This window comes from Amia ocellicauda, chromosome 5 (genome assembly GCF_036373705.1).
Source record: "Amia ocellicauda isolate fAmiCal2 chromosome 5, fAmiCal2.hap1, whole genome shotgun sequence".
In the NCBI taxonomy this organism is placed as follows: Eukaryota; Metazoa; Chordata; class Actinopteri; order Amiiformes; family Amiidae; genus Amia; species Amia ocellicauda.
This window is the reverse complement of record NC_089854.1, coordinates 47,292,363-47,317,856: the sequence shown is the minus strand read 5'-3', so window position 1 is coordinate 47,317,856 and position 25,494 is coordinate 47,292,363. Positions and strand designations below refer to the sequence as shown.

Genomic DNA, 25,494 nt, shown 5'->3' with positions numbered 1-25,494 from the left:
CAGCTCTAGCAGGGCAGAAATTTGACAAACCTTTTTGGAAAGGTGGCATCCTATGACGGTGCCACATTGAAAGTCATTGAGCTCTCAGTAAAGTTCATTCTACTGCCAATGCTTGTCTAAGGAGATAGCTGTGTGGCTTGATTTTACAGTGGCTCTCAAAAGTATTTAACCCTCTTGGTCTTTTCCACATGTCATTGTGTTACAACATGAAATCAGAATGGATTTAATCAGGAGTTTTTGCCACTGATCAACACCAAAAATGTCCATAATGTCAAAGTGAAAAATATGATCTGCATTTTTTCTAAATTAATTACAAATACAAAACAGAAAATAATTGTATGCATAAATAATCATCCCTTCAGTCAATATTTGGTAGAGGCACCTTTGGCAGCAATTACAGCCATGAGTCTATGTCAAGTCAAGTCAACCATTATTTAGAGCACATTTATAAACACCAAAAGTTGAGCCAAAGTGTTTTACAAATCAAACAAACAAAATAAGAGTAATATAGAAACAAATTAATTTAAAATTAAATGTAAAACATTTGGAATACTGCATCATAAAATGTATCCCTTTCGAAATATTTAATAAACTATTCAAAAGCTACAGAGTAAAAATACGTTTTTAAAGAAGATTTAAAAATGGCTAATGATGAAACTGACCTCACATGGAAAGGGAGACTGTTCCAGAGATTAGGACCTATCACAGAAAACGCACGATCGCCCTTAGATCTATAGCGACAACGAAAGACCCTTAATAAAAGTTGATCAGAAAACCTAAGCACTCTGATAGGGGAATAGGGGTGTAGAAGATCACTGATGTATTGGGGTGCAAGACCAGATAATGCCTTGTAGACATAAATCAAAATTTTAAAATCAACCCTAAATTTCAGTGGAAGCCAGTGTAGAGATTTTAAAACAGGGGAAATGTGATCCCTCTTTCTTGACCCTATTAAAAGTCTAGCTGACGCATTTTGAACTAGCTGTAGGCGGGATAACGCAGTTTGGGGCAGACCAATGTACAGTGAATTGCAACAGTCTAACCTTGATGTAATAAATGAGTGGATCACAATTTCCAAGTCTTTATAAGAAAGAAGATGTTTAATTTTTGCAACAGATCTCAAGTGAAAAAAACTACCCTTAACAGCACTGATCTGCTTATTGAAAAGTAGCAAGGAGTCTAAAATCACTCCAAGACTCCTCACATGATCTTGTACATTCAACGACAGAGGACCTAATTGAACTACCAGACCAGGTAAGGAGGACATGGAGGAACCTAACCTATGGAACCTATGGAGGAAGCTATGTGTATAAGTCTCTACCAGCTTTGCACATCCGGACATAGCAATGTTTCCCCATTCATCCTTGCAAAATTGCTCAAGCTCCATCAAGTTGGATGGAGACCTTTGGTGAACAGCAATGTTCAACTCTTTCCACATATTCTCAATTGGATTGAGGCCCTGACTTTGACTGGGCTACTCCAGGACATTGACTTCTTTATTTTAAGCCATTCCAGTGTGGCTTTGGCTGTATGTTTGGGGTCATTGCCCTGCTGTACAATGAATCTTCTCCCAAGTCCCAGGTCTCTTGCAGATTTCAGCAGGTTTTTTTACAGGATTTCTCTGTACTTTGCTGCATGCATTTTACGTAATGCTGCCACCACCATGCGTCACAGTACGGATGGTGTTCTCAGGATGATGTTAGGCTTGCACCAAATGTAGCACTTAGCGTTGAGACCAAAATAGAGCTTTCTGGCCTCATCGGACCATAGAATCTTCCTCTACTTGGTCTCAAGAGTCTCCCACATGCCATATAAACTAATTAGAAGGGGTGTCCACATACTGCTGGCCATGTAGTGTACAAATACCGGACAGTCCACTAAAATACTGGCCAGTTGGTAACCCTAATTGCCACAGACATCTTTAAAATTTTCTACTTTTTCATGTTTGAATGGTTAAACAGATGTTTGTTATTAATATTTTGTTTTTGTTAAACAGTTACTTACATAAAATAAGTAAAAAAGGAATCATTATTAATAACGTTTGCATCCTAGTTTGCAATGTTTTTCGTGGCTCGGGAGCTGAGGCTGGTTAAAAGCAGCCAGAGCTGGAGCAGCAGTGCGGAGCTGCAGCTGGAGCTGGGGCTGCTGGAGCCGGGGGCCTCCATCAGCTCCGGAGCCAGCCTGCAGCTGGAGCTTGAACCTCTGGAGCCACTCCGGAGTTTGTATTTGTAAGAGGACACTGAATTTGCCACGAATGTAACTTAATGGCTACAGGACAGAAGGGAACATTCACATAACTATTAAAAAAGTGGTCAAAACTGACAATTAAAAATATAGTTATAAGAATGAATAAGGCTTATTGAATGCATTGTAGTTTACAGTTATTTTTGGTTTATCTGTTTATCTAGAATTGAGCCAGACGTGTCCAGAGGATCCCGGAACTCGATCACTGAGAAGCAAGATCAGATGTTTGTCGTTTATTCTTTTAAATGTTTCATCTACTATTTGTGAATAAAATTGGTGTTTGTTATTCCTTAATAATGCCTCTTCTGAGTGATTTGAATATACGATCTTACATGTCTTACTGATGTGTGTTGATCTGGGGATCTGTAATTCTTATTTAATATTAAATTCATTATTTAATTAGGCTTGGTTCTGTTGAGCCTGTATAAGACGTCAGCAACTGTGTGTATTGGATAATACAATTTTAGAAATACTCGGTCAAGCTTCCAGCATTGGTACCTCACAGGGAGAGAAAAAACGAAGCACTGACAGTGTGACTGTAGTTATGCTCTTCTGCAATATATTTCTACAAGATCAAGAACGAGCTCTGAAAACACTGAGGGCTACAGGACGAGGACAGCTCATAAATGCTCAACTGGGTCATGGGAAGGTCAGTATAGTTTTGTGATGCACTGATGGAACATTTTAATTTTGAACCATGTGTGGATACAGCAGAGAGTTACGAAGAAACTTAAACTCTCGTTGAAAGGCAAATTCAGCAATCTATCCAAAGTATCTTATTCATTGAAGATGATGACAAGGCATCATAATTCTGCAAATCCCAGATATAATCATACACTACGCATGTTTACTAATCTTGGAAAACCAATCTACAACTGTATGATTCAGCGACAGAAATGGCCTGCAAATCCTCCAGACCAGAGTAACTGATTCCGATGTGCAAAGTAACAGAGATCGTTACAATGTATTATACTGCTTTTTTAGTATTGTTACAGAAGTGTTCGGTTGAAACATGCCGTGTGTAGATGTTTTGCAGCATCCACTAAAGCGGGAACTGGAAGGTATAAAGCTCTGCTGTTAAAATAAGGAAAACGGGAGAAAAAATCGTATATGCTACTATCTCAATGAATGAACTTTTTAACCAAATAAACTACAGTGTCTTCCATTCCACTGTACAGAGAATACAGTTCAGTTTGAAATTCGACGAAGGGATCTCTCCCCCCCCAACCGATGCGCACACACCAGTCTGCAGAGGACTGACAGCTTTGTTCGAAACAAAATGCAATACACAACAGAGAAAAGCAAAATGAAATAACAAATGTAAGTAAAAACGGAATATTTACTATTCACACCTTAAAGCGTATGTTTCCAGAATGATTTTGAATCTAATCAGTGTTTAAGTAGTCGTATTAGAAACTTAAAGCGTAATGTCTTCAACAGCCGACATTACAGATAAATTGTATCTGTGTAAAGAACATTGGTTCACCTTTTCTGATAATTCTCGGTATTCAAAATAAATTCGCAGTAGTAATAAAATGTCAAACATACAAGAATAACCAGCTACGTCTGAGCTTAGTTGTTTTCATGAGTTGAACGTATCGTATAATGATTAATGTAAAAGTCAGTTTAGTATATACAAACACAATACAAAACGATGTTATAACTAATGTGATCACAGTTTAACACTTCTATCACATTGTCAGATGCAGGCATTTCCACCGTAAGTTATCTTTCTTAATGTTAAAAATATACCTTTACATATACATTACAATATACATGTATTACAATACCTCAAGCAAAGTTCATCATCAAAAATCAATAAAATATATTAATCTAATTATTATAGCACCTTTCGGTCTGCTAAATACACAGAACCATTTTTAATCCAAGTCAACCGTGTTTATTATTTTCTTCTTCAAAAAGATTTGCAACTACCACTGTGAATTGAAGGCCAAGACTAAAATAGAAATAAATAAATAATCAAATCAGCAAATACAATCAATTACTCACAAATATATCATTTAAAGCAGATTTAATGCACGCAAGCTTTTTTTGATTTTAAAAACTTAAAGCATAAAACAACCTAGCATGTTTACAATCTATAGCATGACATTTAAAAAAAAAAGAAGAAGAAGAAAGGACAACCTCTCCGGCTTGAAAATGGAGGATGGCGGAAGCCATTTAAGCTCTTTCGTTGGCGGATCGTCCTTACCTGGCTGCAGTATCCAGTGTCTGTTCTAGCATGTCCATGTGGGGACCTAGGATTGTATTTAAAATGTGAATTTCAGAGAGATGGAGATGGAAGTTTTGATCACGGGGACAAACACACGGGTCATGTGAGATCCCCTTTCCAGGACACGTGAGGAGAGATCAGGCTTGGAGAAAATGGAGCGCGCTGGCGCTGTCTCACTTCAGTCAGCAGCACAGTGTAGCAGTACTATACTGGTTTAAGCTGCTCTAGTATAGGCTGTCGTTACTGCTATAGCAGATTCGCTGCAGTGGTAAGCTTGGGTGCTATTTCTTTCTTTCCTTCTCCTTCCTGCCCTTCTCTGTCGCACAGAGCCCCACTAAGCCGCAGAGCTTTATTTTTTACGTATCAATCCGCAGCGGGAGGCAGACTTGCAGCTAAGAAAATATGGACTGGAATTTTATAGGTTGTACATTTTGTCAAAATGTACGGTGATTGACATATTGTTACTGTAAAATACTAATTTATTTGAAGTCTGCATAGTCTTTTGTTGTAACAAAGTGTTGCACCGCACATGACTCCATGCAAAGTCGACGTCTTTCAGGAAATAATTTGTACTTTTTGTAATATTTTTAAATGCGCATCATACTGTATTTTGCATTTCAAATTTCTGTATCCGTATTTATTAACTGTAAGGTTTTTGTGCTGGCTATTTCGACAGTAATTTGTATGTCACACGTTTTGACAATATTATTCAAATTAGTCATGTTTATAATTCAGTAAGAATAATATAACTTCTCTGGAAAAAAGTTTTCAAGTTGTACCAGCGTAATTGAATTGTTTTAAATAGGCTAAGCTGTTTTTATTTAAACTTTACTTAGAACTATACGTTTCGGATTAAGGCTCATATTATATGAGAATATACATATATACATATATGTGTGTGTTTGTATGTGTGTGTGTGTGTATATATGTATATGTATGTATGTATATATATATATATATATATATATATATATATATATGTATATATATGTGTGTGTGTATATATATATAATATCAACAGCTTCCTTTGTTAGTCTTTTGTCTGTTCTTCTTAGAATGTGTCCAGCATATATCTATGTATGTCTGTCTGTATAATGCAACAGTGATACAGAAACTGCAGACTACACAAAGAAGCATAGAAAGATGTGCTTAGAATAACAATAAGAGATAGGGGGGGAAATTAATTGATCTGAGAACAAACAAAAATGTGACATAATTGAACAAGTGAATAATGGGCTTGACACTTTGCAAGAAGAACAGACCAAAGATGGATAAAGGAAGAGATTAAAGAAACTAGAAGATGAAAAGATGATATCATAAACTTTGCAGGTGTTACATCTTGGGGAGGCCTTCATCTTGTCTTGACTACCTGCTAACTTTCTCACCTGGTCCTTGCTCTATCTATGGCCTCTCCACCCCCCTCTCTCTCTCAGTTCACCTGTGGCCACTCCCTCCTGGTTTGTTTGGTGTCCAAGGGTCCTATCCAGAATGATTTTAAATGTTCCCAAATTTTCAGCTTCAACCACATTGCTGGGGAGTTTGTTCCAGATGGTGACAACTCTCTGTGTGAAGAAGTGTCTCCTGTTTTCCATTTTGAATGCCTTGAAGCCCAATTTCCATTTGTGTCTCCGGGTGTGTGTGTCCCTGCTGATCTGGAAAAGCTCCTCTGGTTTCATGTGGTCAATGCCTTTCATGATTTTGAAGAGTTGGGTCAAGTCCCCATGTAGTCTCCTCTGTTCCAGGGTGAAAATGTTCAGTTCCCTCATTCTCTCAGAGTAGGACATTCCCTTCAGACCTGGAATAAGTCTGGTTGCTCTCCTCTGAACTAACTCTACAGCAGTGTTATTTTTCTTGACGTGTGGAGCCCAGAACTGTACACAGTATTCCAGATGAGGTCTTAACATTACTTCCCTTGTTTTAAATTCTACACTTTTGACAATATACCCTAACATTGTTTGCCTTTTTTATTGCTTCCCCACATTGTTTGGATGGAGAAAGTGAGGAGTCCACGTAGACTCCTAGTTCTTTCTCACGCGTTACTTCGTCTAGTTCTATTCCTCCCATAGTGTAATTATAGTGGACATTTTTGTTACCTGCATGTAATACCTTGCACTTGTCCACATTAAATTTCATCTGCCAGGTGTCGGCCCACAACTGAATATTATCTAAGTCCCTTTGAATAGCCTGTGCTGCTGAGATTGTATCTGCTGATCCACCTAGTATTATTATTATCTGCAAATTTGACAAGTTTGATAACTATCCTAGAGTCCTGATCATTAATATAGATTAGAAAAAGTAAAGGCCCTAGTACTGATCCCTGTGGAACTCCTCTAACAACCACACTCCAGTTAGAAGCAACTCCTCTAATCAATCAATCAATCAATCAATTTTTATTTGTATAGCGCCCTCTGCAGGGTAGCCACAGAGTGCTTGACAGACTTGTAAACATACAACAAATGTATACCAAAAAAAAAAACATAAAACATAAATACAATAAAATGAAATATAGACCTGTAAACATTTTACATGATCTAGAATAAAGTGAGTGAACATTTAAGTAAATAAACCATTTAGGCACGGAGGAGAGAAACAAAAAACTCCTATGGATGGCATGTAGGAGAAAATGAATCTCTGGGGGTCCACGGCTTAGGGCCTAGGCCTAATGGTTGCCTCCCCTCCAGGCAGTATAGTTATTACAGCAGCAAGGAGATCAGAAAGTTCTTTATCGGTGCTCCTGGCTGTGGTCTTTCCTCTGGAGGAGGCCTCTTGCTGGCCATCGGGGGTGGAGGGTTTGGACCATCAACAGGCTTTGGGTTGCGATGGCTCGTCAAACCTTGGGTGTGAATGCCCCGTTGACTCTCCGTGGTGAGGTGCTTCTGGGATGGGTTGTGCCTCATCAGACTTCCATGGTGGGGGACGAGGTGCCTCGTTGGACCCTCAGAGGAGGCTGTTGCTGGAAGAGAAGAGGGCAGTCGTGCTCAGATACTGGTCATGCAGTGCAGGACATTTCCAAAGACAGTTGTGCAATTGCATGTCCATGGCACTATGGGCTAGAAAAACAGAGACTAAACAGATGAGTCTTCAGACGTGATTTAAAGGCTAAGACAGAGGGGGCATCTCTTACATTGGCTGGAAGATCATTCCAGAGCTTCAGGGCCCTATAACACCTGCGCTTTTCTTGTGTATTTTAGGGAGCGCTAAGTAACCGGCTTCCTGTGATCTCAATGGCCGACCTGGAGTGTATTCCATAAGGAGATCTTTTAGGTAGGGAGGTGCCAGTCCCTTAAGTGCTTTAAATGTTAATAAGAGCACTTTAAAGTCTATCCTGTAGTGCACGGGCAGCCAGTGAAGAGAAGCCAATACTGGAGTGATGTGTTTTTGTTAGGATTCTTGCAGCAGCATTTTGGACTAACTGAAGTGCAGAAATAGCTCTGTTTGTGCTGCCTGACAGAATGGCATTGCAGTAATCCAATCTAGATGTAACAAATGCGTGTATCAATTTCTCAGTGTCCTGTAACGAGAGGAATTGTCTTAGTCTAGCAATGTTTCTAAGCTGGAGGAAGGAAGATCTCGACACATTCTGAATGTGTGATTCAAAAGATAGATTATGATCACAGATGACACCCAGGTTTCGTGCCATCTCCTTAGGGGAGAAATTAAAGTTATCATTACTCAGTTTTGTTAGTGCATGATGAACAGTTCGATTTTTGTCTCCTAAAATTATGACTTCTTTTTTGTCAGAATTAAGCATAAGAACATTTTTTGTCATCCATGTTTTAATCTCAGACAGACAGCACATTAGTTTTTCTAGGTCTATGGTGTTGTTAGGATTTACTGACAGATATAATTGTTTGTCATCTGCGTAACTGTGAAAGTTAATATTATGTCGTCGAATGATATCACCTAAAGGGAGCATGTACAATTAAAAAAGTATAGGTCCGAGGACTGAGCCCTGTGGGACTCCGTACTTAACCTAAGTTAAATTTGAGTGGTTCTCGTTAATCTGTACATATTGGAGTCTGTTTGACAGATATGATTTAAACCATGACAGCACATTGCGAGATAGGCCAATACGGTTTTCTAAGCGGTGTAACAAGATTTTGTGGTCGATTGTGTCAAAAGCCGCACTTAAGTCTAATAAAATAATAACACTGGCATGCCCTACATCGGAGGATTGAAACACGTCATTCAATACTTTTAACAGGGCCGTTTCTGTACTATGGCCGGAACGGAAGCCTGATTGAAGTTCTTCATAAAGATTATTATTAGTTAAAAAAGCTTGCAGTTGGTTTGCAACTACTTTCTCTAGAACCTTAGAAAGGATGGGAAGGTTTGAGATAGGTCGATAGTGTTTAAGTTGGTTAGGGTTGGCACTGGGTTTCTTAAGAAGTGGTTTAATTACAGCTATTTTAAATGAATCAGGAACAGATCCTGAGGATAAAGAGACATTAATAATAGTGTATTCTGTGAATAATTAATGGAAGAGATTGTTTTAGCAGTTTAGTGGGTATAGGGTCTAGTGCGCAGGTTGTTGTTTTCATTTTAGTAATTAAGCAGACCAATTCCTTGTGATTTACTACGTTAAACGAGTCCAAGGTAGGCAGGGGCTGTGAAGGACTGCATGTGTCGGCTATAGTATCTGTGTATGTTTCCTGTTCTATCTGTTTTCTAATGCTGTTAACTTTGCTATTGAAATGATCCATGAAGTCACTACAGGTGAAATTGGGGGGGGATAACCTCTGAAGGCTTTACTTGCTGGTTAGTAAGTGTCGCTATTGTATTAAAAAGAAAACACTGGTTATTCTTATGCGTCTCTATTAAATTGGAGTAGTAGGCAGACCTAGCAGAGGACAGGGCCTGCTTGTATCTTATTATAATGTCATTCCATGCCATGTGGAAGACCTCTAGTTTTGTTTCTCTCCATTTACACTCACATCTACGGCATTCTGTTTTAAGTGAGCGAGTGTGTTCGTCAAACCATGGTGAGTGTTTTGTTGGTTTAATTTGTCGTGTCCTTAATGGGGCTACTGTATCTAAAGCAGTGCTTAGTGTATTGTTGAAATTATTTAAAAATTCATCTTCAGATCTTGTTTTGATAAAGCTAGCATTTGGCAACAGGGTAGTGAATTTATGAATAGCAGTGGGATTTAGGCAGCGAGTTTCTATATTCCTCTCCTGTGTGTATAATTCTACTCCAGGCAGCTCAAATGTAATAAGGCAGTGGTCGGAAATCGTCTGGTTTTGGGGTAATATTATTAGGTTGTGAATCTGTACCCCACGGGTAATAACTAGATCTAGTGTGTGATTGTGACGATGTGTGGGTCCAGACACATGCTGAGTGAAGCCTACAGACTCCAATAGGGACAAGAAACTAACAGTGGGGAGTCGTCTTTAATGTCAATATGTATGTTAAAGTCCCCCAAAATAATGAGTATCATAATGTATGGCTAAGTCAGATAAGAGATTGCTAAATTCGGTCATAAAAAAGGAATAGGGACCTGGTGGCCTATAAATAGCTTTAAGCTGAAGAGGTGGATTAAGCCTAAATTCTACCTGGTGAATTTCAAAATATGTGAAGATGTCTAATGGCTTAGTAGACAGGCGCAGGTCTGTGCGGTAGATGGTGGCCAGCCCCCCCCCGCGGCCTGTTGTACGGGTTTGCATAGCGATGTAAAATGTATTTTTACAATCTCTGATTGTCTATGTCTGATATCGTTAGTGCCAGTGTGAATAACCAGATTAGAAACTTCGCCGCCTGGCAATTTGTCCAATTTAGCTTCGATGTCAGAGACTCTGGCTCCCGGGAGGCATTTTTACTTCTACTGCTGGTGACACAATCTTTATATTTCTAACTATGGAGTCTCCAATAATGAGCACCTTCTCAGCAGACGCGCCGCCGAGGGGTTCAAATCTGTTCAGGGTCCGAATGGGAGACTGGTGCGCCGGAGCTCTAGCTCTTGATTTCGTGCTTCTAGAGCCTCTCTTTACCGAGACCCAGCGATCCTGCTGTGACTGCCCAGCCGCCGGTGTGGGCCTATTGCTGACTACAGAGGATGAATCCGTGTTTCTACAGAACGAGTCAAGCCAATTCTCGGCCTCCTTTATTTTTCGAAGAGTATCTACGTGCTCCTCCAACACGTGTACTCGTTCCACCAACTCCTTATTAACTACGCATTTTGTGCAAGTAAAATTATAATTTTGGTCGGCGGATCTAACCATTTTAAACATGCTGCACTACAAACAGTAAATGGCATTAGAAAAAGACATATTAGCAGTACTCCCCTTTTGTGTGCCGCTGTTGTTTTTGCTTCTCTTCTCGGAGGCAGATCCGCGGTGCAGGCACTCCTGTGTGGGTCGCTGTTGTTGTTGCTCTTGCTGCACTTCAGAGGCGCAGAGACTCCCAGTCACGTCCGCACGTCCACTGTCTCACTCGATCGCTCGTCGCTTGCTAATTGCAACCTCTGTTTCCTATACATCAACCAGTTCATAATCCATCTACTTACATTACCCTGGATGCCTACAGCTTCCAATTTGAGGATCAGTCTTTGGTGTGGAACCTTATCAAAAGCTTTTTGAAAATCTAAGTATATAATATCATATTCTTTCACGTGATCTACAGCTGCAGTTGCGTGTTCAAAAATTAGTAAGACATGATCTGCCTCGTCTAAACCCATGTTGACTACCTCCAAAAATATGGTTTTCATTAAGATGCTCCTCTCTTTTCCATCTAATCATTTTTTTCAACATTTTACAAGTGATGCAGGTGAGACTGATTGGTCTGTAATTTCCTGGCTCAGTTTTGTCCCCTTTCTTGTGAATTGGTATGACATTTGCTGTCTTCCAGTCAGTTGGCACTTCCCCTGCTCTAAGTTTCATTTGCAATATTTGAGTTAGCAGCCTATAAATAATTTCCCTAATTTCTTTCTTTAAATATACCATCTGGCCCAGGTGATTTGTTTGTTTTTATTTCTGCTAGTCCCTTTAGTACCTCCTCCTCATTTATTGTGATCTCTCTTAGGGTTTGACTGGACTGATTGTCAACCTGTGGCATGTCATCTGTTTTTTCTTTTGTAAAAACCACTGTGAAATACTCATTTAGAACATTTGCCACATCTTGTTTGTTTTCCAGGATACTTCAATTTTTGCCCTTTAGCTGTTTCACTTACTCTTTTATTGACCTCTTGCTGTTGTAGTATTGTAAAAAGCTCTTTACATTAGTTTTAGCTCAAAGAGCTATGTTTCTTTGTATTTCCCTCTTTGCTTTCCTGATCCCTTTCTTAAGATCTCTTTGCAGTTTTATGTATTCTTTGTATTTTGTTTAGTCTCTATCCCTTTTGTATGTGCTATACAACATTTTCTTTCTCTATTTTTTTTTGCTTACTTCAATTAAACCATTTTGGCCAATGTTTTTTGGTCCTCAATTTGCTAAGTTTTGGTACAAAAGTAGTATATTCTTAAAATATAACCATCCATTTTCAACTGAATCTGTATCCAGTGTGCAGTCTAACTCTTCTACCCTCAAGGTTTGCTTTTCTAAAATTGTAGACCATTGGGCCTTGTTTTTTGAAAGAATGCCTCAAGCTAACGATATTGTGATCACAGTGTGCCATTGGTTCTCTAGCTAATGTCTCTCTGACTCTATCTTGGTCATTTGAAAATATCACGTCAATGCATGCACTCTCCCTGTTTGGTTCCCTGACAGATTGAGTTAGAAAGCAGTCATTTACCATCTCAACCATTTCTATTTCTGCTTATCTAGTCCCAACTGGGCTTTCCCAGTCTATGTTTGGGAAATTGAAATCCCCCATAATAACACCCACATCCTTGCTACATGCAGTCCTGATTACACTGTACAATGCAACATCTTTCTGAATATCTGAATTGGGTGGTCTGTAACACACTCCTACTACTAATCCTCCAGATCTCTTGTTCAAAAGTTTAACCCACAAAGATTCTGTTTCGTTGCTGGGATCTAATTTGAGTTCTTCTGCCTCAGTGTCATTTGTGACATATAATGCTACCCCACCACCTCTTCAATTTCCCCTGTCCCTCCTAAGCTGTGTATCCTTTCAACTTGTATTCATCCCCATCATTTTCTGTAAGCCATGTTTCTGTCACTCCTACAACATCATAGTCACATGCCAGCACTGTGGCTTCTAGGTCTAACTAACAATCACAAGCAAAAAGACCATTTACTAGAAAATAAATATTTAAAATGTAAAGGGGACTCATGACTGGAATGATGCTACCTTTTCTCAATATACCTTGGTAAGTGTATTGCTCTAAAGGTTTTTTTTTGTGAAAAGGTGTACGGAGTATTTATTTTTGCACCTGCAGCAACTAGTTGTAAAGATAGCATCCCTATAATGTACAATTGTATCATTATTGGAATGATACTAGCTTGTTTCAACATCCCTTGATGTATTCCAGTCTACGGAATCGCTTAGATAGTTACTTGTGGGCCTAGCCTTGAAAGAGGACTCGGATCTCTTTCTGGTACACTTCAGATGTGATGTGGTCTCAGTCCACTTACCATTCACACTATTGTTCTTTTGGAACACAGACCACCAGTGAATAACTATGTTAAAATTAAATATCTGTATGTATATATGTTAAGTAATAATAATTATTATTATTATGGTATTTTGGTTATTAACAATATAAAATTATATGCTTTGCATATTGCACTTATAATTAGTTTACTGTTTTTTTATGTATGCTATTTCATATAATTTCATTAAGGAATGAAATTATGATGAAAAAATAGTAAAAACAATAAAATGCACTGTTTTAACACTTGGTTCTTTTTAGCCATATAAATTCTACAAACAAACTCAGACGCCTCTAAAGCGAACCGCACTCAGACCATCTCGGGAGGTGCTCTCGGTGCAGTTCGTTTCAGGTCCGCGGTGTGGTTCGCTTACCTGTGTATTGTGAACACAAAACGCTTGCTTTGTACGGAAGCCGAGGAGTGCAAAAGCAAAACAAACTTGTTAACAGGACTTTGCAGCAACCACAGAAGAGAAAGGGGTGGTAACATTTGAAACACGTCAGCAGCATTCAGAAAAAACGTCAGCAACCAGTGGAGAGAAAGGGGTGGTAACATCTGAAAAATGACAGCGGCATTCAAAACACCGACACATCCCAGAGAAAACAGCAGCGACATTTAGAAAACGTGTGGCGGAAACAGGGTCTTGTGGTGGAAATAGCTGAGGCAGAAATATGATTCTGTGGCAGCAAAGACATATTCCAAGACGCTCGCCTAGTTTCCCATTTCTGCCATTTTGACACATCGCTCTCTGCTATGTTTAGGGTTACCATGGCTCCAAAAATCGGAGGACGTGAGACAGAATGGGATTGGGATTAAATTGAACTGCATTAATGTGTAAATTAACCATTTAACTAAAATGAATAATGGTGCTATTACCATTAACAGCAGTTAATTGTATTATACTAAGAATGAAATGCAACCGGTTGCTCTTTCTATTTTGTTCATATTTAATTAGCCAGTATGTAAATACAATCAAAGCAACACCCCTGTGTTCTGTAACAATTCCACCACAGGATTAATCTAAGCAAAGGTTTAGCTAATGTAAGTTATAGGTAAATATACTTTTCAGTTTAGGTGGAATTTGGAAATCCTGTTCTGTCTCACAGCGTCCCTATACAATTATTTGGAGCCATATGGTAGCCCTAGTTACTGATGTATTTAATTGCAGAATGTATCCTGGTAATGGGCTATTAGCTTAATAATACTCTTAAATAAGTGTTTATTATTATTATTGTTTGGGGGCCAAGCAACGAAGTTGCTGGAACCCTATTGTTATTGTTAGGAATGGAAGCCTATTGTTTCTGATAGGATTTTTAAAGCCTATTATTTCTGTTAGGATTTGTATTATTTATTTTATTTTATTTTTTCCTTCCGCCAAAACTTTGAATGCCCCTAAAACGCTCATACATGCATTAAAACTCACGAAACTCGCAAGTGTTGTAGACACAACTTATACCTAACAATGCAGTGAAAACTAGTGTCGGTCACATGGTACCACCGCCATGTTGCGATTAGAGGCGAAAGAAGCAAATGACTGTGCACGTATGGAAAATATGTGTATTTATAAAAGCATGAACTTTGACCCAAGAAAAAACCCATGAGCCATATTCAAAAACTCACCAAACTTTGTACAATAATAAATTACAACGTTATGCTTGATTGTGGTGAGTTTTGTCACCAACGGTGACATGGCGCATTGGTACTGATGCTGATGGCCATTTCACATGCAGCAGTGAATATCTACAGAACAGTGAATCCAAAGGTGCTTTCATTTCCAGTGATTAACAGTAGTACAAACATCTGTCAAAGTTGAAAAAGCCAAGTTGATTGGACAAAAAACATGGCTGCTATACACCAATGAAAAAGACAGCCTCAACCATATACTGATATTCATTATGTAGACCTCTACCTCCATCATGTGACAAACTTGGAAATTGATTTCTGTATCTTCAATGCAGAAAACTTGAAACTTTCAAATGTCCATAAAATGCTTATACATGCATGAAAAATTACGAAACTCACAAGTGTTGTAGAAACCACTGATACCTACAAATGCAGTGAAAACTGCACATGCTGCTGTCATGGTGTTGCTAAAAATTGTAATAGGATTCAAAATTGTGAAATGCAACAACAATCTGCTTCTCCAAAACCAACAGACGCATGCATATGCCACTTCACACACATGCAAACCTTATGCCACACTATTTAGCTTGTTCATCAGAAGTTCCTCGGGTGCATGCTTTGTCCGCCATGTAGCATTCTCTGATTCCAACTTTGGTGCCTTCTAATCCATGCCACGTATACCCACTGTGACACAAATTGGCATGCATAACACTAGTACAGAGTCCTACCAAGGGTGTTCAAGGCTAGTTGCCCCAGTGAAAAACATGGGTGCTGTGGGCCAATGAAAAACAATGTATGCGTCGCTTCAGACAAGTATCACATTACCTCTACACTGGAATGCACTAGAGACATGAAACATGTTGATGTCTGTGCATTGAGCATAAAACCTGATAATTAAGTTTCTGAGGTACACGGTTAAGCCACAATGTTGAATTTAACGTGTGTCTGCGTGCGAAAATTAAAACGGCTACTACTCCGGAACTCTAAAGCCCAGTGCCCTGAAACTTTACATGTATTACATAGACACGGCTATCTATGAAGAGGCAAGTGACTGTGTGCAACAAAATGGCAGCCACAAGCAAATGACTGTGCATGTATGCAAAATACGTGTATTTATAAATACATGACCTTTGACCCCAGAAAAACCTATGAGCCACATTAAAAAACTCACCAAATTGAGTTACAAGTCAATTATGACAGCACTGTATATTCAGAATATATATTCAGAACTGTATCCTAATTAACTTAAATTATCAGTGATTAAACTAGAAGAAAGATCTGTCAAAGTTGATGAAACCAAGTAGATAGGACACAAAATCTTGCTGCTGTACACCAACCAAACTGAAAGCTTCACATGTCAGACACATCCTGTCATTCCTTACATAGACCTCTACCTCCCTTATGTAGTCAAACTTGGGAAATGCATTATGCATCTTGAATGACACAATGCAAACTTCACATACTGGAATTAAGTGAAAAATACAATGGTACCTTTCAAAATTGATGCATGCAATCAGGAAATTAATATTATACTTCACTGACATTGAAATACACACTTCAAGTGACAAAATATTGAAAATCTCAAATCTATACTACAATGGATTAGAATTGATAATTACACATTTAATAACACATGCATTTAAACTGCAAATTCCTGCTCAAATCTGAAACCTACTGATACAACATGAAAGCCTTAAAAGTTGCATGCAACTTCTAATTATTATTATTTTTCCGCAGTTTTTTTCAAAAGCCTATAAAAACCCATGAAACTTCATACAGTGATAGATGGCTATGTAGTGCTATGCCATATGCAATATGGAGGCCACATGTCATATGGTCTGGTGGCCATAGTGGCTTATATGACACATTTTGGAAAATCTAGAGAAATCTTATTCTCCGAAACCGCAGATGGGACAGATGTGAAACTTGGTGTGTGATGTTATGTTATGGCCTATATTCAGATTTGTTCAAGACAAGTCGATAAGTCACATGGTTTGGCAGCCATATTGGATAGGCCAAAAAACTTCAAAGATCTTCTCCGAACGGTTGGTCCGATTGATACGAAATTTTGTACACGTGACCTTGGCTATCTCTTCTATTTGATTTGTTCAAGGCAAGTTGATTGAAAAAAGAAGATGGCCACCATGAGCCAATCAAATTTCAGAGTTGGTCAAGTTGGAAATAAATGCATGTGGTGCAATATGGAACTATGTTAGAATGTATTGGACTGATTGTTACTTGACAGTATTGATCCCTGTCAAGCAATATGGTGGTCAAAGGTTATTATTATTATTATTATTATTATTATTATTATTATTATTATTATTACACTTATTTTGTCTTCTCTTTCACCAGAATATGTTCAAATGCCTATAACATTTGAACCGCTGGTTAAAAAGTCACCAAACTTGGCATGGATGTAGGGGACTATAGTATGGTCAGTCGATCGTAAAATGGCAGCATAATGTGTCATGCTTTGGTAGCCATCTTGTTTGTAGTCCAAACAAAAAACGACAGTTTTCAAACATCTTTTTATCAGGAACGGTATAGAGTTGAACTATGAGACTTATTGTACATAGTGCGCTTATGTTAATACTTGATTTGGCTATTTCCAAAAATGTATAAGTCACATGGTTTGGCAGCCATCTTGGATTATGCTGAAAACACTTCAGCCTCGATTTCTCATAAACCCTTAAACTGGCTGATGTGTGCTTTGGTAAACAGTATCTTTGGACTGTGTTCTACACATATTCTAAAAGAAAAGTTCCTACATAAAGAAACATGGCAGTAATGAACAAAAGATTTAGACTTACTGTAAATTATGTTAAATTTTTTGCCTGCAATGACTGTCACCACTGGTAGCAGCATATACCACAAAGAGCACTGAGATAAAAAAACGAAGCGGCCATCTTGGGCATGTACATCGTAACAGCAAAACAGTATCACTCCCTTGCAACAGTATTAGAGTGGAAACTATTATTTTAAACACAGAGACACTTCTGCATTCAAATACAAATAGTGTAAACTGAGATGTGTTTGTAGTGAGGCTTGTTTCAGCTGTAAAGAAACCATGAAGGAAAGCGAGCGAGAAACCGAAAGTGAAAGTAAAAAATATGTTTTAATGTGATTCTCAACACACAGTAATGCAAGGTATTAAAGTAAATACATTAAATTGAACAGTGGTACAACAGCAATGACGTTGCTGAATCTGTAGTGGTGGGTTATTGCTTTCAATTGAAAGTAATTTCAAACTGAGATTACAACGAGTACATTACTTCCTGTTTATATCGTGTTACCGATGCAACACGGGGGGCATAACTTCATGCTCTTCTCTCTCAGTGAAATCATAACTTATGGTGACATGTTATATACTGAAATGTGCAGAATCACTGGGTGTATTCAATAGAGTTGAAAGGGTGAACATAAGACGTGTACTGTGCGAGCTACACCCGAAAAAACCGACATACTCGGTCAGGCGCAATAGTAAAAACTAATTGCTGCTATTTGCCCCTTAGTGATATACTTTGCTTTTCCAGGTGTAAGTATATATAACGCACACATCATTAATCAATGTGACAACCAAATGAAACGTCAAATAAACATCTAAATAAGGTTTAGAAGGTAACTACGAATGTATAATCTGAAGCAGTTTATTTTTATTTGCTTGGTTTGTTTTAGTATACAAACGAGTAAGGGATTCTTTCAGCTCTAGTCAAGAAAATACCAGAGACAAACCGGAAGTGTAACAAAAAACTATAATTAAATGTAATGAACAACACACAGCAATACAATATATTTAAATACACACAGGAAAATTAACAGTGGTACAACAGCAATGATGTTACCGAATCTGTAGCGGTGGATTATTGTTTTCAATTGAAAGTCATTTCAAACTGAGATCGGCTGGATCCGTGCATCAGTTACTGTTTAAATAGTTAACGGGGCGACTTTGTCCTCTTCTCTCTCAGTGAAATCGTAACTTATGGTAACATGTTATATGCTCAAGTGTGCAGAATCTCTGGCTCTATAGAGTTAAAATTGTGAACATAAGACCTTTACTGTTCGATCTACACCCGAAAAAACGAACCTACTAATTGAGGCGCTGAATAGTAATAATTGGAAATATGCCCCTTAATGAAAAACATTGTTTTTAAAAGCTGTAATTACATATAACGTGCACATCGGTAATCAATGCGACAATACAATTAAACAAAGTAAGCAACTAAATGAGGTTTGGAAGGTAAATGCGAATTGAAAAGCTGCAGCAGTTCTAAGCTATACAAGTTTTTAGATTGATGTAAACGAGACTTGTAGAATAAAGTGTTTACTAATTTATTATAATACCAGAGCTATTTATATTATAACTAATTTAATTTAAAATGATACATTTAAATCAAATCAGGGTAGTTGGTTTTTAGAGATTAATACTGGCTTGTACTTTAACATATTTGACCACAAGAGGGGGAATTTGACCATGAAAACTCTGCCGATCTTGTCAAAATTTGCCTTCATCTGATATATATTATTATGAGTCTGAAACCATACATTTATTGACTGGAATCACCTGGAAGCCTCAATAATTGCCTGCAACAAATAGATTTTATTAGTATTATTATGATAATTTTTCTGCCCTTATTTTCAAAAGCTTATACAAACAATACACTTCATACAGTGATACACAGCTGTGTAGAGCGATGCCATATGTAATATGGAAGTCATATGTCACACATGTCATATATGGGCTGGTGGCCAGATTGGTTTAAGTGACATATTTTGGACAATTTTCAAACATCTTCTTCTCTGAAAACACAGTTACAATTGATGTGGAATTTTGTACACATGCCCTTGGCTAGATCCTCCATCAGATTTCTTAAAGGCAATATGATTGATGAAAGGAGATGGTTGCCATGACCCAATCAAATTGCAGCAATGCTTAAATTGCATAAAGTGTCATAAGCAGCAGGTTTTAAGTACATTAGAATGTGTTATACCGTGTTAGTACTGTGTAGATGTGGCCCCCTGCATTGCTGTTTGCAGCTATATTATTATTATTATTATTATTATTATTATTATTTATTTATTTTATTAGTTAAATGGTTAATTTACACATTAATGCTGGGTCACACTATACGATTTTAAACCCGATTTGAGCCTGATTTGGCCCTCACGACAGATCGGCCCTGATCGTCACAAGCAGGCTGGTCGGCCTGTCCCGCTACCGATGCTTGTGTAGTGACAGGCGGGCTGATGCATCGCTGCCTCCGATCCAATCGTAAGCTCGTCGGAGCCGCTACGATTTTATTAAACATGTTTACTATTTACGACTCGATCGGCGCCGATCGTGACGTGATCAGCAGCCAATGAGAGCTGAGCTGACTGAAGAAGAGAAAAGAAACATAAGAATAAACATGAAAGGAGAATAACATTTTCATACGTATTTATTAAAATACTTCGAATACCAATTGTTGTTTCGGCGCAGGTTATTTAAAATACTCTAATACAGGGAAAATTATATTTTCAAATACCAATTAGTATCTGTAATTGACCAGGTCTGCGCTAAATATCGACCCTACAATGCGATGCTCACACTGTGGGGATGGATATAGCCTGTTGCTCAGCTGCAGCTCTCACGGCAATGTCTTCACATGTCTTCCGACACACGAACACGAACAGCAACAGCAGTTTGTGGTCGTGTTCTTGTTGCGCAGATTTCCGCAGTTTTGCACAGATCTGCAGAAATCCACTGATCCCATTGGTGGAGCAGCGCAGATCTGTGCAAAACTGCGGACATCTGCACTTCACGAAAGTGACCTGTAAATGTCCAAGTCCGTGTTTTTTTACCTTTTCTCTGCGCGGATGACTGTGTTTGTGCGAGATGTGGGGAGTGTTGAGGCTGTGACGCAGGTCGCCACGACAAGATCAGTGGTGCAGTGTGTGTCCTGTACTGAAGATCTCGGGTGTGTGCGCTCCTTTACGACGCAAAATACATAAATTCGGTGCAAAATAGTGGTTAAGTGTGAGATGCGCACTGTTCACTAAATCGGGTCGGATTGTAGAAATCATGTAGTGTGACCCCAACATAATCTGGAGCCATGGTAACCCTAAACATAGCAGAGATTGTCCAATCCACAAACACCGAGAGCGATGTAACAAAATGGCAGAAATGGGAAACTAGGCGAGCGTCTTGGAATATGTCTTTGCCGCCAAATAATCCTGTTTCCGCCACGCGTTTTCTAAATGTTGCTGCTGTTTTCTCTGGGATGTGTCAGTGTTTTGAATGCCGCTGTCATTTTTTAGATGTTACCACCCCTTTCTCTCCACTGGTTGCTGACGTTTTTTCAAAGTTACCGCCCCCTCTCTCTCCTTGGTTGCAGCAACGCCTTCTTTTGAATGCTGCTGACGTGTTTCTAATGTTACCACCCCTTTCTCTTCTGTGGTTGCTGCAACGTCCTGTTAACGAGTTTGTTTTGCTTTTGCACTTCTCGGCTTCCGTAGTTTTGGCCCTCGCAATTTACCACACAGTGTTTACTGTGTCTGTGAATTGTGTGGGCGCTGAAATCCGAAACAGTAATGCCCGCTGCTGGACGTGGGGTTGTGCGGAGACGACAGCACTCACTCCCCCAGATTTGGAACGAGCACCAGGGCTGGAAATTAAGGTCACCTGCTCGCCCCTGGCGAATATTTTGAAGGCAAGGCGAGTTGCAAATATGAATTACTTGCCACCTGGCGAGCAGCATGTAGGCAATTAAAAACAAATACAAACTTTCCCCCCTGTGATTTATCGCAATGCAGTGAGTTTTGCTAGACTGTTGCGTGTTAAGTATTTTATTTAATGCTGAACTTCACCTTAAATCCACCTTAATCTTTCCTCGTCTGTCGTCGCGCCGCATTTGCCGGCAGAATCAATGGGCGAGTTCATAAAGCAAGTCGATGAGGGATTGTGGGCAAAATATGTGATCTGTGTATAATATCATCACACCAAATGTTCTGGTCCTGATAATTATCTGTGCATCAATCGATCTGTGCATACTTATTGACTGAAGAGCTCACCTAGCCCTTACAAAAAAGTACCATGGGATTACCATGAAAAATGTACCATGGTACTTCTAATGTAAATTGGACAGCTGAAGTACCATGGTATTTCAGCTGTCCAATGTACATTAGAAGTACCATGGTACAATTGGTAGCTCCATGGTACAAAATACATTTGGGATTTCCATGGTATACAATGTACAATGTACAATGAGACTAGCATGGTACATAGTACCAGGAAATTACTATAAAACAACCATGATTCAACATTTGATGGCATGTTATATTAGACCATATAGACAACATAATGTACACTCACCTAAAGGATTATTAGGAACACCATACTAATACTGTGTTTGACCCCCTTTCGCCTTCAGAACTGCCTTAATTCTACATGGCATTGATTCAACAAGGTGCTGAAAGCATTCTTTAGAAATGTTGGCCCATATTGATAGGATAGCATCTTGCAGTTGATGGAGATTTGTGGGATGCACATCCAGGGCACGAAGCTCCCGTTCCACCACATCCCAAAGATGCTCTATTGGGTTGAGATCTGGTGACTGTGGGGGCCAGTTTAGTACAGTGAACTCATTGTCATGTTCAAGAAACCAATTTGAAATGATTCGACCTTTGTGACATGGTGCATTATCCTGCTGGAAGTAGCCATCAGAGGATGGGTACATGGTGGTCATAAAGGGATGGACATGGTCAGAAACAATGCTCAGGTAGGCCGTGGCATTTAAACGATGCCCAATTGGCACTAAGGGGCCTAAAGTGTGCCAAGAAAACATCCCCCACACCATTACACCACCACCAGCAGCCTGCACAGTGGTAACAAGGCATGATGGATCCATGTTCTCATTCTGTTTACGCCAAATTCTGACTCTACCATCTGAATGTCTCAACAGAAATCGAGACTCATCAGACCAGGCAACATTTTTCCAGTCTTCAACTGTCCAATTTTGGTGAGCTTGTGCAAATTGTAGCCTCTTTTTCCTATTTGTAGTGGAGATGAGTGGTACCCGGTGGGGTCTTCTGCTGTTGTAGCCCATCCGCCTCAAGGTTGTACGTGTTGTGGCTTCACAAATGCTTTGCTGCATACCTCGGTTGTAACGAGTGGTTATTTCAGTCAAAGTTGCTCTTCTATCAGCTTGAATCAGTCGGCCCATTCTCAAAAATTGCTCAAAATTGCTTAAATCACCTTTCTTTCCCATTCAGACATTCAGTTTGGAGTTCAGGAGATTGTCTTGACCAGGACCACACCCCTAAATGCATTGAAGCAACTGCCATGTGATTGGTTGGTTAGATAATTGCATTAATGAGAAATTGAACAGGTGTTCCTAATAATCCTTTAGGTGAGTGTACAATTCAATAAAGGCATCAATCATTACAAATTCAATTTACATAAAACATAGCAATTCAAAATATAATACATTTTACAACTTCCAATTTACAATTTACATAGGCAAGTACAGTAAGTGAGGTCCTACATCCTGGACGGTAAAAGCTAAGTGCTGTGAAGATGTAGGGTCACAGTCAGGGGCTACAGGAAAGGGAGCAAGGAGGAAACAAATTAAAAACACAAGAAGCATAATAACAATCTGTGAAGTGCTATCTGACGAGGGATAAAAGGACTAATATTATAAGTACTGTCTGTAAAGATGTGTCTTGAGTAAGCACCGGAATGAGGTCACGGACTCTGCTGTTTTGACTTCGGTGGTGGGAAGGTCGTTCCACCATTTGGGGGCCAGGGATGAGAAGGAGCGGGCTCTGGAGGAAGGAGAGTGGAGAGGAGGTAGAGTTAGTCTTCTGGCACTGGAAGAGTGCAGTGGTCTGGAGGAAATGTATGGAGAGACGAGTGTCTGAAGGTAGCTTGGTGCAGTGTGGTCGAGACAGTGGTAGTTGAGGGTCAATGTCTTGACCGGATGCGTGCCGGTATCAGAAGCCAGTGGAGGGAGCGGAGCAGTGGAGTAGCATGTGCGAATCGGGGCAAAGTGAATACCAGACAAGCCGCAGAGTTCTGGATGAGTTGGAGCAGGTGGGTAGTAGTTGCATGCAGGTCGGCCAGGAGGGAGTTGCAGTAGTCCAGGTGGGAGAGGACCAGTGACTGGACGAGCAGTTGAATTGAGTTGACTCGAGTAGTCAGCTGAGGGAGTCAGTGACTGCCAGGAGAGCTGTCTCAGCGGAGTGAGCTATGCGGAAGCTGGATTGCAGAGGATCAAGGAGTGAGTGTTGGGACAGAAAGTCAGAGAGCTGATGGTGGACCGCCTGCTTGAGAGTCTTTGAGAGGAAGGGAAGTAGGGAGACAGGGCGGTAGTTCTGAGGAGAGGTGGCATCAAGGGTCGGTTTCTTGAGGAGTGGGATGACAGCAGCTTGTTTGAATGCCAAGGGGAAACAGCCAGAGAGGAGTGAGGAGTTGAGGAGGGAGGAGATGAAGGGTAGAAGATCAGGAGCGGTATCTTGGAGGAGGCGAGAAGGGAGAGGGTCCAGGGCACATGTTGTAGGTTTGTGACGTAGGAGGAGAGTGGAAACTTAAACATCTGAGAGAGGTGAGAATGAAGAGAAGGAAGCTTGATCGGTGGGAGGTTTGGGTGTGAGGAGAGGAGGGGGGACTGTTGAAGTGCCTGCAGATGTGTGCAATCTTGGAGGAGAAGAAGGAGCTGAAATCATCAGCAGTGAGAGAAGAGGGAGGAGGAGGGGGGACAAGGAGGGAGGAGAAGGTGGAGAAGAGTTTGTGGTTGTTGACAGTGGATTTGAAGAGTGATTGGAAGTAAGACTTCTTGGCTGAGGTGAGTGAGGAGGAGAATGTAGACAGTAGAGAGTGGTAGACTTCGAGGGCAGCTGGGAGGGCCACTTCTGTTCGGCGGCACACCGGGTTGAGCAGAGAACAGCAGAGAGCCAAGGCTGAGGAGGGGAGGGACGGACAGGACGAGACATGAGAGGACAGAGAGAGTCAAGGGAGGAGGTGAGGGAGGAGAACAAAGAGGAGGTAGCACAGTTGACAGATAGGCAGCAAGTGAACATTTTGTCCTCAAAGTTGAAGCAGGAAAAATGGGCAAGCGTAAGGATCTGAGCGACTTTGGCCAAATTGTGATGGCTAGACGACTGGGTCAGAGGATTTCCAAAACTGCAGCTCTTGTGGGGTGTTCCCGGTTTGCAGTGGTCAGTACCTATCAAAAGTGGTCCAAGGAAGGAAAAGCAGTGAACCGGCGACAGGGTCATGGGCAGCCAAGGCTCATTGATGCACGTGGGGAGCGATCCAACAAACGAGCTACTGTAGCTCAAATTGCTGAAAAAGTTAATTCTGGTTCTGATAGAAAGCTGTCAGAACACACAGTGCATCGCAGTTTGTTGTGTATGGGACTGCGTAGCTGCAGATCAGTCAGGGTGCCCATGCTGACCCCTGTCCACTGCCGAAAGCGCATACAAAGGGCACATGAGCATCAGAACTGGACCACGGAGCAATGGAAGATGGTGGCCTGGTCTGATATATCACATTTTCTTTTACATCACGTGGATGGCCGGGTGCGTGTGCGTCGCTTACCTGGAGAACACATGGCAACAGGATGCATTATGGGAAGAAGGCAAGCTGGCAGAGGCAGTGTGATGCTTTGGGCAAAGTTCTGCTGGGAAACCTTGGGTCCTATCATTCATGTGGATGTTACTTTGACACGTACCACCTACCTAAGCATTGTTGCAGACCATGAACACCCTTTCATGGAAACAGTATTCCCTGATGGCATTGGCCTCTTTCAGTAGTATAATGCACCCTGCCACAAAGCAAAAATGGTTCAGGAATGGTTTGAGGAAC

The 25,494-nt window shown here is 40.1% G+C and overlaps 1 protein-coding gene, 1 long non-coding RNA gene and 1 pseudogene across 5 annotated transcripts in view; 2 read left to right on the top strand and 1 right to left on the bottom strand.

Annotated features, from left to right (window-relative positions):
- usf2 (upstream transcription factor 2, c-fos interacting) overlaps positions 1 to 4,819 on the bottom strand; it is a 123,541-nt gene extending 118,722 nt beyond the window's left edge. The window contains exon 1 of one of the 2 annotated variants that reach the window (XM_066705526.1): positions 4,457 to 4,819. In XM_066705526.1, coding sequence (XP_066561623.1) covers positions 4,457 to 4,494 — 38 coding nt within the window. In that variant the 5' untranslated portion in view covers positions 4,495 to 4,819. The remainder of the gene's footprint in view (positions 1 to 4,456) is intronic. The other variant, XM_066705525.1, reaches the window with a different exon arrangement.
- LOC136749050 (putative nuclease HARBI1) overlaps positions 1 to 25,494 on the top strand; it is a 470,787-nt pseudogene that overhangs the window by 431,811 nt on the left and 13,482 nt on the right.
- The window catches only part of LOC136750437 (uncharacterized), a 33,109-nt gene continuing 10,929 nt past the window's right edge, over positions 3,315 to 25,494 (top strand). For 2 of the 3 annotated variants that reach the window (XR_010816869.1, XR_010816867.1), the window contains exon 1: positions 4,626 to 4,745. This is a non-coding gene — a long non-coding RNA (uncharacterized LOC136750437). Of the gene's footprint in view, positions 3,565 to 4,625; positions 4,746 to 25,494 lie in introns of those variants that run through there. The other variant, XR_010816868.1, reaches the window with a different exon arrangement.